The 13,106-nt window shown below is 49.2% G+C and overlaps 6 protein-coding genes across 6 annotated transcripts; 3 read left to right on the top strand and 3 right to left on the bottom strand.

Annotated features, from left to right (window-relative positions):
• Positions 1-5: 5 nt before the first annotated feature.
• PtrM4_136300 (thymine dioxygenase) lies at positions 6-996 on the top strand (the record flags this gene model as incomplete). Its single annotated transcript, XM_001938305.2, has 2 exons — positions 6-179; positions 226-996. 2 exons carry the CDS (start codon positions 6-8, stop codon positions 994-996), a joined length of 945 nt encoding a protein of 314 aa, XP_001938340.2.
• Positions 997-4,001: 3,005 nt separating this feature from the next.
• On the bottom strand, positions 4,002-4,253 carry PtrM4_136290 (uncharacterized protein; the record flags this gene model as incomplete). The annotated part of the gene is made up of 1 exon (XM_066109298.1): positions 4,002-4,253. The coding sequence occupies one exon, from the start codon at positions 4,251-4,253 to the stop codon at positions 4,002-4,004; it is 252 nt and encodes an 83-aa protein (XP_065960220.1).
• Positions 4,254-5,138: 885 nt separating this feature from the next.
• PtrM4_136280 (lanthionine synthetase C protein 1) lies at positions 5,139-6,305 on the top strand (the record flags this gene model as incomplete). The annotated part of the gene is made up of 1 exon (XM_001938307.1): positions 5,139-6,305. One exon carries the CDS (start codon positions 5,139-5,141, stop codon positions 6,303-6,305), a length of 1,167 nt encoding a protein of 388 aa, XP_001938342.1.
• A 1,531-nt stretch (positions 6,306-7,836) lies between these two features.
• Positions 7,837-9,844, top strand: PtrM4_136270 (tyrosinase; the record flags this gene model as incomplete). The annotated part of the gene is made up of 6 exons (XM_001938308.1): positions 7,837-8,026; positions 8,081-8,214; positions 8,272-8,526; positions 8,586-8,878; positions 8,930-9,608; positions 9,656-9,844. 6 exons carry the CDS (start codon positions 7,837-7,839, stop codon positions 9,842-9,844), a joined length of 1,740 nt encoding a protein of 579 aa, XP_001938343.1.
• A 234-nt stretch (positions 9,845-10,078) lies between these two features.
• On the bottom strand, positions 10,079-10,657 carry PtrM4_136260 (Atrophin-1 multi-domain protein; the record flags this gene model as incomplete). Its single annotated transcript, XM_001938309.1, has 1 exon — positions 10,079-10,657. The coding sequence occupies one exon, from the start codon at positions 10,655-10,657 to the stop codon at positions 10,079-10,081; it is 579 nt and encodes a 192-aa protein (XP_001938344.1).
• A 1,022-nt stretch (positions 10,658-11,679) lies between these two features.
• Positions 11,680-12,315, bottom strand: PtrM4_136250 (RPB4, RNA polymerase II, fourth largest subunit; the record flags this gene model as incomplete). Its single annotated transcript, XM_001938310.2, has 3 exons — positions 11,680-11,825; positions 11,879-12,006; positions 12,059-12,315. The coding sequence occupies 3 exons, from the start codon at positions 12,313-12,315 to the stop codon at positions 11,680-11,682; spliced, it is 531 nt and encodes a 176-aa protein (XP_001938345.2).
• Between the last annotated feature and the right edge of the window lie 791 nt (positions 12,316-13,106).

The raw sequence follows: 13,106 nt of genomic DNA, 5'->3' as shown, positions 1-13,106 counted from the left end.
ATACTATGGCGGGCACAGCCGAAATTGCAATCGTCTCATTTGAAAAGTTCATCAACGGCGGTGATGCGGAGAGACGTGCGGTAGCAAGACAAATATATGACGCCTTCTCGACAGTTGGATGGGTTTACCTGAAAGATCACGGCATACCACAAGAGCGTGTTGATGAGATATTCCGACTTGTATGTTTTCTCAATGTCAATATATAACGGACCTGACAGAAATTAGGCTAAAAGCTTCTTCGATCTACCACTGGAAAAGAAATACACTTGGCGCCTATCCGATCCCGAGATAAACCAAGGCTACACCGGCGATGGCGACGAAGCAAATGGAGGTACCGACCACAAAGAATGCTACGAACATCGCCGCTTTAGGAACCCGTCCTGTCCCTCAGATTCTGATCTTCCTGGCTTCCGCGAGACTATTGACGACTTCTACAACCAGTGTTACGTTCTGGGTATGAATGTGCTTAGATGCCTGGCCATGGCCTTGGATCTGGGAGACAACTTCTTCGACGATATCACCAAGCGGGCCGATCCACAACTCCGCCTTATTCGCTATCCATCCATCGAGAAGAAGATTGTCGAACAAGAAGGGCATGCGCGTATCATTCCGCATACTGACTTCGGCCTGTGCACACTGCTCTTCCAAGATAACGTCGGCGGCCTTGAGGTCGATCCCTTCCATACCGGCGAATTCAAAGCGGCGCTACCAGTTCCCGGGACAGTACTGATCAATATTGCGGACCTAATGCAACGCTTGACGAACGATCGTTGTCGAAGTACTATGCACCGAGTCGTAAGCCCGCGGGTATCTGGCGATGTGTTGCCGGCAAGATATTCGATTCCTTTTTTCATACATCCAGACCCTGATGTGCTGATTGATCCGATCTTGAAGGAGAAAGACGAAGTGAAGAAGTATGATGCGGTGAACGCTGGGGAGTGGAGGGTATGGAACACTAAAAAGAATTATGGCATGGCGGATACAGTAGCTGCTTAGTCTAATAGCATATTGTCGTCGATATAATTTGGGTACGCGTTCCTTTCGCAGCTGCCAATATGTTCTTGTGTCTGGAGTTCTGATGCTGAAGCCTTGGTATCTTAAAAATCTTCATAACCACGAGGCCAGATCGTATAAGATGATGAGGGTAATTCTGCCGTATACCCATAAATCCTCACTATCGACCGTCTGCCATCCTTGGTGGCCTTAGCTTGCTTTATTTCGGCCATAGATTTATCGAGTCTTGCCTGGAGCTCGAGCTGTAAAGCCACAGGATGCTTGGGCAGCCTCTCTTCACATCCATGTGCTGTGGTGGCCCACGCGGAGCTATCATCAAAGGTTTCTTTGAGCTTCTTCAGTAGCTCTTCGACAATTAGAAGAAGTTCCGCATAAACCGTTAAGAGCAAATCGAACTTACCATTCTCTTCTTCGATTGAAATTTCTCTTATGCCGAATAAATCTGAAAACCAGTTCCGCAGGTTGCGTACCTGATCGGCCATGCTATAAGAAAATCTGTTCCATAGTGAATTCTTGTCCTTACTGGAAGGCCATTGAGAGTAAGTCCCGTGGGTTTGTAACCAGTCTTCATAGAAGGATACATGTCGCGAATGTATCACGCCCTTGATCATGCAAATCACCTCGTCTAGGGGGTCTAGAAGGGGGTCTAGACTTGAAGATTTGCAGACAGACCAAGTACTCAGCTTCTGACTTGTAAGATCGTACTTTTTGTGGGAGTTGATCGCAAAGTTGGCTACATTTCGGAAGCGTTGGAGGAGGTCGTGGTAGCGTTGTGCGGTATCCTCGTAGAGGATCTCGCCGGAGATTCGGGCATACAACCTTTTAGAAGACACGATTTTGTAGTAACAGTAAAGCAAACGTGAAGGGTAGTCTTTAAGAGTTGGGAGACAAGTTGGAATGGAGGATGGAAGGTTTGTATGGCTTATTAGTTGTATTAACAGTAAAGCGGTTGTGAAGGATGGTGCTAAAGAGTTGAAGAGACAAGTTGGAAGGGAGGATAAAGGGTTTATATAGTTTGCCGAAGATACCTAAGTGAGGTATCTATAGTGTGCTAAAGAAAATAAACGGCCACTGATCCATGGTTAAAAATGATTGACTAACATTCTTGTGTGTCACCTAACGATGGATTCAAATATCTCTACGTAATCCATTACGAATGTAATTACCATGTTTCGCAAGATTGTGAGAAGCGCTATTGGCTTAGAATGTATGATCCGTAGGATTACCAAGGAAAGAGCACAAGACTCGTAAACGATTCGTGTCAGGAATTTTCGGTAGACCGCTCCGTGATAAATATCAAATATCGCTTACCATTCGTCACTTGAACAATCAACGCCTATCGTGTTAGCCCATCGTACTTCGCCTTCTGCTTTATGAGTTTGCTTTCAACCTTGACATTCAAAACGACCCCAATACCGCTACCAAACGTTAATCCTACAGTATATGTGTAGCTCCCTAGCTTTGGGTGGTACGCTAACTTCTGATTTCGACTGAACCACGTGGTTCACTGGGTGCTCACCGAAGATTTTTCGGAATTGCGGATCGGCAATCTGGAACTTCTGACAGAGAAGGTCTGTTTCTTGATGTTAAAATTCACACTGCGCAATGTTGGACATACCGTGAACATGTTCATGGTTAAGTGGAGTGTGGATTCGCGTCGCAACTGTGTTGCTGAAACTCACGACCCGCTATATGTGCTGCGTCTATTGTAGTGCTCCAGGAGAACCATTAGGTCAGATGTTACTGCCACTCATAATTGGAACCAGTTCCGAGATACCCATATTCTACACATTACAGTCCGGGATCAGGGTGCAGAAGTGAGCTGGCAATCTGGTGTTAGTTGGCATGTAGGCTTCCTTCGTGTATAAACGCAAGATTCAGAAGTCATTACCGAGCTAGGAAACCAGTTTTCCGTCGTGCGACGACATATACTTCTCGTGAGCTTGCAGTGGCGGTTCATAGTGGTGCAATAAGCAAGTTCCAGATTGGCTCCAAACGGAATCGGAACGATTCCCGGCGAGTTAGAGAGGTGGTTAATCATGCCTTTTTATGCTTGGGAAATTTGTAGAAGAGGTAATGGTGGGCCGTGCCGATGAGTGGTCAGGGGCCATCAGTGTCTTGGAGCTCGTGTACAGAACCCAAACGACGTCTCAAGCTGGATCTCACCTCAAACACGTCCCATGGACACAATCGTGGCTCAAAGCAGGCGCTCATGCATATTAAAGCTGTGCTATCTCAAAGTCCCGCATTCCGAGTGGCGTTACGTAGGATTCGAGAGAAGCGCTGTTAGGTGAAAGATGACGGCCGACACCGACCAGGGACGCCAACGTATAATGCCGTTGGTCAGAGGTATTTGTCATGAAGCATCGGAACAGCATGATCGATGAAGCTTTTGACGCGAAAATAGAACGAGTTGGCAGATCCATTGGGCGTCTGACGTAATTGGCCCATTAAGCTCATTGCCGGGGGCTGCGACCCTTCTGCTTCCCCCTTTCGCTGTAACGCTCCCACCTGCACCTGCTTGAGACTGCATCAACAGATGCATCTCATCCAAATATACCCATTATTGATCGCAAGGCTTAGTATGGAATTTTCTTTGACCATGTGGCTGCATTAGGCAAGACGTTTCAAGCACGATCAGGAGCCACACCAAGGAGTGCCCTTTCTAATGCGGCGCTTTGTTTGCGCAAGCATGTCGGCTCGCAACAGCAATGCGTTTGCGTTGTGTTTATAGTTTGCAGCAAACATGCTTGTAGAGCTTCCTTATAGTTGTAGTCAAATCTCTACATCATTCATTCACTGAATTCTTATCCTATCACTACCATCATCACATTGGATCATTTGACGTCGCACAATGATTTCGACAATCTATAGAAGGGATGATGATTGTCCAGCTGGGGGTGTTTTCTATATGTGCTACGGGTTCCGTGGCTGCTGCACGGTAGACCCTTGCACGCCGGGTGGTAGATGTCCTGCCGGCAAGGATCTCACGCCAGGTCGATGTAAGTTCCAAATGTGTAGTTTACATATGTAGCTGACTTGTTTCCAGCGTCTTCGGCCCCTCCTGCTGAATCTACGGGATCAATAACGACCTCTGCAAACGCTCTCACTTCTACGTTGATTATCACACGGACATTGTCTTCAGCAACCTCCAGGCCTTCGCTTGACCCAAATATATCCTTCAGCCTAGTAGATCCTTCACATGTAACAGCCGCACCGACTGCATCGGCAACGAGCATAGTATCCGACGCTACATCAGGATCGAAAAGTCACTCCGCACCTATAGGGGTGATTGTAGGAGCGGTATTAGGAGCCATCGTACTATGCGCTATATTGGTCGGCGTATGTCTATATATGAGGAAAAGAAAATATACAAAGATCTACAAAGCCCCGTCATATCCTTCTCCTTTCGTCGGTAGTGATATGACGCCGCAACTTTCCAGTCAGTCCATATATTCCATTTCCGATGATAAGCACCGTATTGACATCAACGTAGGCAAAGTATCGTCACATTTCCAGCAGAAGGTTGCCGCCTTATACAGGGCCGAGTCATTAACAGAACGGCACGACACTCCACAACTGGACAGCCGGGAGATAAGTCTGCTAGAACATGGCCGCCATGATTCGGCTGGACGATACGTGGAGCTTGCAGCGGAGCCGTTGCCATGGCCAGGTAACACTTCTCATCGGTAGTTACTGTGAGATACCATGGTTTGGAAATGCTGCAAAAGCCTCTATATCAGGAAAACAAATACCAGATCCTAAGTCTATCCTTCGAGGTCATTGGGACATGTTTTGATGCTTACAAGTTTGGGGTTGCGTATTGTGACGCAAGGACTTGTGGCAGGAAACTATAGGGTGAACATGATAGATTCAGGTAATCAGGGTGATGATGCATACTTGTATAGAATATTCTGGGCCTTGTTGCTGGCTTCTAGTAAGTTTGCGACGGCGTGCAGGCCAATCATGGTTCGCTAGCCCCGCTGACGTCATCCTTCAAGGCAGCTACGATGGTCCCAAGCCTCTCCGCAGATCAGTCGCGCAGACGTAAATTTGCGCAAACATTAATTCCTATTCTTGCTCTCAGTAAAAATCCTAACACATTGCAACTCATTCCTATCGTCATGTCTGAAGAATCCGCACCGCCTGTGGCACCTGCAACACAAACGTCAGCACCCTCAATACCCCGCTATTTCCGTAATGATGCGCCGTTGGCACGACGAGATCCTCACAAACAACTGTTAGCGTCGTTGGACCGGTTGATCACCGACTATCCTCCGCATCATGTTCCGCCGGGCGGTGGCTTATACTACGGACCCATCTCGGTCGCCTTTTTGTTCTACGCCCTACACAACATCTACCCAGATCTAACCCTCGACGACTATCCGTTGAATACATGGTCTGCCGCATATATCGAACAGGCCCAATCGCATATCAAGGAATTCCTGGCGCCCTCTCCGAAGAAATGTGGCATATCCAACGATATCATGTCGCTACTCGCCCTGTACGCTGTTACAGCAAAAGACCCGGATACGGTGAAAGAGTTATGCGATCATGCTGCGGTCATGCTTGAAGACGAAACTTCTAATGAATGGCTATTTGGTCGTGCAGGCTATTTGTACCTACTTCGACTGGTACGTGGGGCTTTCGGACATAACAGGGAAATCATGGAGCTCATAGAGGACACGGCCGACGAAGTCATCGAAAACATCATGCAGAGCCCGCGTCCTTGGAAGTGGCACGGAAAAGCCTACGTCGGTGCTGTACATGGCGCAATTGGTATCATTACACAGATAGTACTCACTGACCCGTCCTGGGCCGCTAAGCTAGAGGCCGAGCTGGGGGCATTGCTGAGCTACCAATACGAGAGTGGAAATTTTCCTTCGTCTCTACCGCCGGGCCGTGACAAGCTCGTACAAGTCTGTCACGGCGCGCCTGGCGTTGTGACATCGCTCTTGTCAATTCGAAAGTATTTCCCGGGACTCCACGAGCGTATCGATAAGGTCATTGCAAAGGCCAGGGAATGTATTTGGGAGAGAGGGCTACTTACCAAGGAGCCATGTTTGTGTCACGGCATCAGTGGGAACGCACTTGCTCTAGACGGAAAACAATTCGAGCACTTCTTAACTTACACCACAGGCCACGAGATCAAGTCGATGGCGAAGGATGGTATGCTTGAAAAGTCGGACGATCCTTCGGCTTTGTGGTGCGGTGAGGCTGGTCGTGCTTGGGCTTGGGCGGTCGCAGACAAAGACCTGGACAAGAGACTTTTGGGTTACAATGACATTTAGAGTGGTGGAAGAAGTGGCGAGAACGGTTTGGTTAGCATTCTCTTGATTTGCGCGACAGCTGCAGGCTACGGAAGTATCAGACGCTTAATGAGCTCATCTGGATACACAAGACGGGCGCCTACGGCTAGCTGCACAAATGACTTATACTAGCGTCTTCTTTTGGTTCATCGGAAATTCATGACTGCCTACCTCCGGTACCTTGAAACGTTCCACAGTGACTTTGCTAATCAGCACACATCATCATTTAACTAGTAGATACCCCCAAGCGACTGCTGAACGACTCGTTCCTTCTTAAGCCTCGATCACACTACCGAACAGCAAACATGAGGATGTATGGCCAGGAGGATACTCTATACTATAGTCCATGCTTCGTCTTCATTAACCGGGGAACATTGCATGGCGCATATCTTTCCATGCGCCGTGCAACGATAGTTGCAGCAAAATGCGGATGCGACGGTCCACCAATATCTACAATTTGGACTGAACAGCAATATGGAGCAATAGATATTCGGCTACTATGTGATGTACAATGGGTTTCCTTACGAGGGCACCGACAATGACTACGCGTTCCATCAAAGCCGCGAGGAGCTTCACAGGTCAGCTGCAGTAGATTATCTATACGTTACACAAATTTACTTCTGCACGCAGTATGAGGTTGCAGTATTTTGTACGCCCGCAAGGCACCAACTACACGAGAAGAAGTGACCGTGCCATACTTAGGAAGGCGCGTCTCACCACGTCAGTATTTTCCCTCACCCATTCTCCAGCGACCAACGCCTCTGCCCGCATACGGGGTGCTTAGCTCTTGGCTGTGTATTCAGTGTATTGTCAGGTAAGTTAGATTGTATTCCTGTCAGCCCTACCTCTCTTCGATCGAGTGACAAATGAGTATTGGTGGGGAGTTCTGCTTACAGCACACTCGTTCCGCATTTCATTCCGTGGCGTGTTAGTGTGTGGGGAATATATACCGTCGTCTCACTGATCCGACCTAGCGTTAATTAAGAACTGTTTACTCAGATCGCGTTTGCGTGTAAGGTTAGTACAGAGATTTCGTTAAATGGCAGAGTTTTCTCGATTTGAACCTCTAATGCTCTCGCCATTACTGTGATAGCCCCAATAGACAATTCCGGAATGTGTTCACAAGCTTTGGAAGTCAATGCTGGAATGCATTGATCGTGTCGCTGCTTGGCGATGCCATGCGCTCTACCGCGACTACCTTCCTCCCACGCTGGGGATACCAAATCGGGAAACAACATACGGTGAATCATCGGTGATGAGTGGATATTCACTCACCACGCTAAATGACGAGCCACGATACTCATATAATTCCATCTCTAACCGCCTCTTAGCAGACATCAGTACCACACCGCACCACACTCGCTCAAGATGCATCTCTCTGCCATGTTACGGCTCCTATTACTCGCAATACTATCATCATATATCACATGCACCATTGTTCCGCATGGAAACCACTATGAGGCCCGTCAATCCGGAAATGGCTTAGTTACTGGCGCAACCTCACGAGACCAGAATGGTGAACGACACTCAAGCCTTTCAGCAAGGAGCGCTATCTAATGCTCTTACAGGCAACGTATTTGTGCGCCGGGAAGTGAGAGACCTGCAGGCCAATTTTCCGGACCAATGGACATTATACATTCTTGCGCTGAATAAGCTTCACAATGCCAATCAGAGCGACGCATACTCGTTCTATGGAATCGCATGTTCGTATGCTTTGCGCAAAAGAAAAAACTGAAATCGCTAACATAATGTCTTAGCTATACACGGTAGGCCGTTCCAGACATGGGGAGATGCGCCGGGTTTGCCATACAAGCAAGGCATGACAGGATACTGCCCCCATGGCAATGAGCTCTTCATGGGTTGGCATCGTCCGTATCTCGCATTGTTTGAAGTAATCACCCCGATTCTAGCACAGGCTGCAATTGAAGACTATCGCTAACTCGAGCAGCAAGTCGTGTCAGATTATGTTCACGACATCGCTACTCAAGCACCGACGGATAAGGTTGAACGATACCTTGCTGCCGCAAATGAGTTTCGCATACCATACTGGGACTGGGCTCAGGGAACAAACTCAGGTCCTGTGCCGGAATTCTTCACCAACCCTATGCTCACGGTCACCAACACTGATGGTGTATCTACGCCTATGTCAAACCCGCTATACTCTTATCAATTCAACCCTATATCCGATAGATTCGATGAAAAAGTGAGTATAGTTGTCATTACTAGGACTCTGCGAATACAAGGCGCTAATGGTTCCGGTAGTGGCGTAACATCAACGCAACGATACGGTGGCCCAACACTGATGATGCCACGGCACATTCGCAGAACGGAATGTTCTCCGATGCTTTCGCCGGCCAGTCTGTCAACATAGTAGCCCAGATAGGGGTCGTCTTCCGATCCAGTACCTTTTCACGATTTTCTACTACGCTGGAGGATCCACATGGTTGGATACACGGTATTATCGGCGGCGGCTATACAGCTGATGCACCATACAAGGGTCATATGTGGCCGCTCGAGTACTCAGCATTTGAGCCACTCTTTATGCTACATCACGCGTAAGTAACAATCACTTTTTGATGTGAGACAAGACTGACGAGCGCTGTCAGGAACGTTGACCGACTCCTCGCCCTGTACCAGGCTGCTCATCCTGATCGTTGGATGGAGTCTTCTAACATAGGTCCTCATGGCAACGTTTACTTGGAAGACTACCAGGAAGTAAACGGAGACACGAGTCTTCTTCCATTTCGAAAGACGCCTGGTGAATTCTGGACGCCGAATGCTTGTCGCAATACCACAGTCCTAGGCTATGCCTACCCGGAAACACAGCGCTGGCAGTATCCATCGGACGATTCATACCAGAATGCCGTTAACTCAGTCATCTCGACCCTTTATGGTGGACAGACTCGTTCGCAGCTTACAAGTGCAATTGAAACGGGTTCTGGAGAGAGGCTGTTGAAGAATGGCAATAGTTTCACCGACTGGACCATCAATACGCAGGCCATTGCTTCCAAGCTACCCTCAACCTTTATCGTCAAGTTCTCCTTTGTCGGTATATTCCAGTCGGATCCTAGTGTGGACGCAGGAAGCTGGATGATGCTCATGCCGGACAACAAGCAGAATATGCATACTTTGCAAGTTCGAACCGAATCGGAGAAAGTGCTGTACGGCACCACAAGTATTACAGCGCACCTGATCGACCTGGTCAATGCTGGTAAGCTGAATAGCATAAGCTCTGACGACGTGGTGCCATACCTGAGGGACACTCTTACTTGGAATATCTTTACGGTAAGTCACTTTATTCCTGTGTAGTCTATTAGTGCTAACAGTTATAGGACAATGGCACTCGTATAGCACAGCCCAACGGAGCACTCACAGTTCAAGTTACCAGCACAGAGGCATACGTGCCAGAGGACCGGAGTGCACCAATCCAGTACAGTGAAAATATTACTGAGCATCCCGAGATTACGGCGAACAAGTTTGGTGGAACGAGCTCCACGTCTCCTGCCATGATGTTTCTTTAGGCACTATACTGGCCACGACGGTGGTATCAAGTCATTTGTGCCATGATTTTGCGGATGGGAGTATTTCTCTGAACCAGCATCGAGACCAAAGCAGTACGACAGGGTAGTATCTTGCCAGGCAACAGGAGCATGGCGTATCCTACAAACACCCAACTTATATTTCACCTAGATGTCATGATGCTCATCAATGCTGCAGCCAAGAGTAGACGGCTTGAACAAAATTATCTAAAAACCTCACTTGGGATCTGTCCAGCCCTTCTTCTTCCTCAATGCAGTCTTCATATCCTTCTTCATCTGCTTCACTGGTCCAATAACCAGCATTCGATATACAGACAGAACTTCCAGCATAACACACCTATCCATCGCGTCCCCTTCCGACCCCGTGGTAACAACCCTCCTCAGCTCTGCCGCCCCTGCTTCCAGCTCTTTCACAACTCCCCTCCCACCCCCCTTCTCAAACCTATCCAGGATTTCCTTGGCTCCCGCAATAATCCTCCCATTCCCCGTTTCAAACTCCCTAATAATAGCCCCCTTCTCCTCCACCAGCCCAAGATCATGAAACAAATCAATCTGAGCAGAGATTTCGGCGTACAAACTTCGCGCAACACCTAGCATCTTCTCCATGTTTGCGCGCGACTGCGTGGTATCATAGAAGCTAGAGACTTGTTTTGCACGCCTGCGTTCTTCTTGCAGACGGCGCTTTTTGGATTTTGCTGTTTCTGGTTCGGAGTCGTAGTCCGATGGTGGTGGTGAGTCGGGCTTGAAGGAGGTAAAGTGACCGTGGCCGAGGATGAAGGATGTGAATCCTGGCATAGTGCTCTATGTGGTCGAGGAACCGCGTTGGGTTGGTGTTTGGGATGTAGTGGCCGTAGATGGTTGCAGTAGGGTATGAAGTTAACGGTTCTGTCGTGTGGCTCGCAGGAAGTAGAGTTGACCAAGTCAGGCACTCGAAAAATGATATGGGTACTGATCGCTGCGTTTGATACACGATGTTGTGAGACTGTAGCGGGAGGCGGTTGGTTGCGAGCGAGCGCTAGAAATATTCAAATGTGTGTGGATTTGTACGCGTGGTGAGACAAAAGTCGAAAAAGCTCCGGAGAGCTCTCGTTAAAGTAATGTAATGGATGATTCTTCAGTTTGGTACGCCAAGAACGGTTTCCGTGGTACTGGTAAAGAGATAAGACTTTCGTACGCGTGGTGGTGGTGGTGGTGGTGATAGTGGTGAGAAGTAGGTTATAAACGTGGGAAGTGATTGTGCGGAGCCTTTGTCAGGGCTTTGTGACACGCGAAGGTGCTTTGGGAAAGAGCGGATGTATTAGCAAATTCTTCAGGCGTCTACGTCATTCATGGGTCATTCACGTTGACGATATCCTGGCCTCCAGGTGGTAAGGTCAAGTTGGATTCAAATTCACTGATAGCGTGGCTGTTCATGAAGGTGAAACTCATAGAGTCCGACGGTTTGATGACATGCAAACTATCAATTTGATTCCCAAAATACTGATCACTCAAAGGATAGTTACCCAATGTATCGATGGATCATTTTCGACCGCCATGTCGTATACCCGTTTTGTAAGACTAGAGCTAGAATCCAAAAGTTATTAAATCCAAATTCTGCACCGAATGTGCACAGAGTGGAGAGCCGGTCCTGCTTTTGAGGCTGTATGTAGCATAGTAAGTATCCGCCATGGTGACTGCCAGCGGGGTTGATGGGTGGGTCGCTGTTGCTCGTTGGTCGTTGAGAAGTCGCGATTGCATGTCGTCCGGGGGTGCCTGCCGTAGTCCAGGGATTCCAGCTCAGTATTATCGAAGCCGATCCTCTGTCCGAGAAGTCAGCTTCATTTACCCTTGGCTAAGCTCTCAGCTTTTTCCAACTCACGCATTTTATTCAGCTCATCGAGAATCAACTGGAGCTCGTCCTCGTCCATCTTGAGCGAGGGAATGAGGGTAGTGGCTTCCTCGGCGGTATCGGGGGTAAGTGTGCCTAGGAAGTGGTCAGTAGCTCCTTCCTTGTCTTGTTTCCGCTGCGTGTGTTACCCAGCAGCGCCTTCTCGACAACGGAGATCTCGGGGTGGGCGTCGAAGAGGGCGGCAATGGAGTGCAGACTGTCTTCCTCCTTGTAGCGCGCAAAGTTGTCGAGGTAGTCGAGGAAGGAGGCGATGACCCTGTGCCAGTCAGCCGTGGTTCGCGAACAATGGCTGCACTGGGGCGACTCACCCGCTGTCGTTGTGTATTCTGTCGCGCAGTGGGTTGTTCTCGGGGTCCTTCTTCTTGCGCGCCTCGTGGACGGCTGTGACGACGGCGCGGGCCTCGGAGACGGAAAGGGCGTGGACATCTTCAAAATCGCCCAGCTTGATCTCGGAGCCAATCTCTTCTTCCTGCTGCGCCGGGGGCTTTGGGCGCGAGACAAGACGCGGGGCCTTGAAGACGGGAGGCTCGTGCCTCTGAGGCGGCGCAGTGTCTTCTCCTTCCATGGTGGGGGTGGTTGTCACGTAGGCGCAGTGAAGAGAAGAGAAGTAGAGTGGAATGAGATGTGGTGCGGTGTAGTAGTCAAGTGCGGCAGAGTAATCAGAATCCTTTATTCGTCTTGTTTGGATCCTTCAACAGCACTTCCAGTACTTGGACCTGCTATTGAGAAAGCGTATCTTTGTTTACGTGGGACAAAAGTAAGAGGCAGGTGCAGCAACGCGCCTTGGACGTGCAAAAGTGCACCTGGTGGTGAAGGAAGTCGCGACCCGACCTCGGATGCCAAGGCTCTTGAGGGCGCTAGGCGGGACAGCCATGAACCTTGTCGGCGGGCCTGGCTTGCTTCCCCGCTCTGCTCTCTGCGCGCGCCGACTCTTGTCGGGCGGCGTTGGGGGGCTTCTGGCTGGTGAGTGTGAGTGTGAGTGTGAGTGTGAGTGTGAGTGTGAGCAATGCTTATGCCTATGCGCAACTGGGCCAGGGGCCGGGCGTTGAAATGATAGCGTGGGCCTGTTCAGAGTGAAAATAAAAGAAGCACGGCTACAGTACCACGATGCACATCCAGCCACACCTGCATCGGAAAGTAGATCCTGTGCATAACGGACTGCTAATGCCGGCTGCTGTCTTCGTCGAGGAGGGGGCTAAATTAAGCTCAAGCCTCAAGGGGTCTTTCACCCGCTTGCCATGATGCATGGGGATTGCATGTCTGCTGGCGACGTGGTGCAGTACACAGTAGGCTATATGCAGTACACGGTACACAGTTTTCACAACCGAGAACGTCAGTGTGATTTGTGATTTGTTT

This window comes from Pyrenophora tritici-repentis, chromosome 8 (assembly GCF_003171515.1).
Source record: "Pyrenophora tritici-repentis strain M4 chromosome 8, whole genome shotgun sequence".
Taxonomy (NCBI): domain Eukaryota; kingdom Fungi; phylum Ascomycota; class Dothideomycetes; order Pleosporales; family Pleosporaceae; genus Pyrenophora; species Pyrenophora tritici-repentis.
Note: the sequence above shows the minus strand (reverse complement) of the source record. Positions and strands in the feature narration are given on the sequence as shown.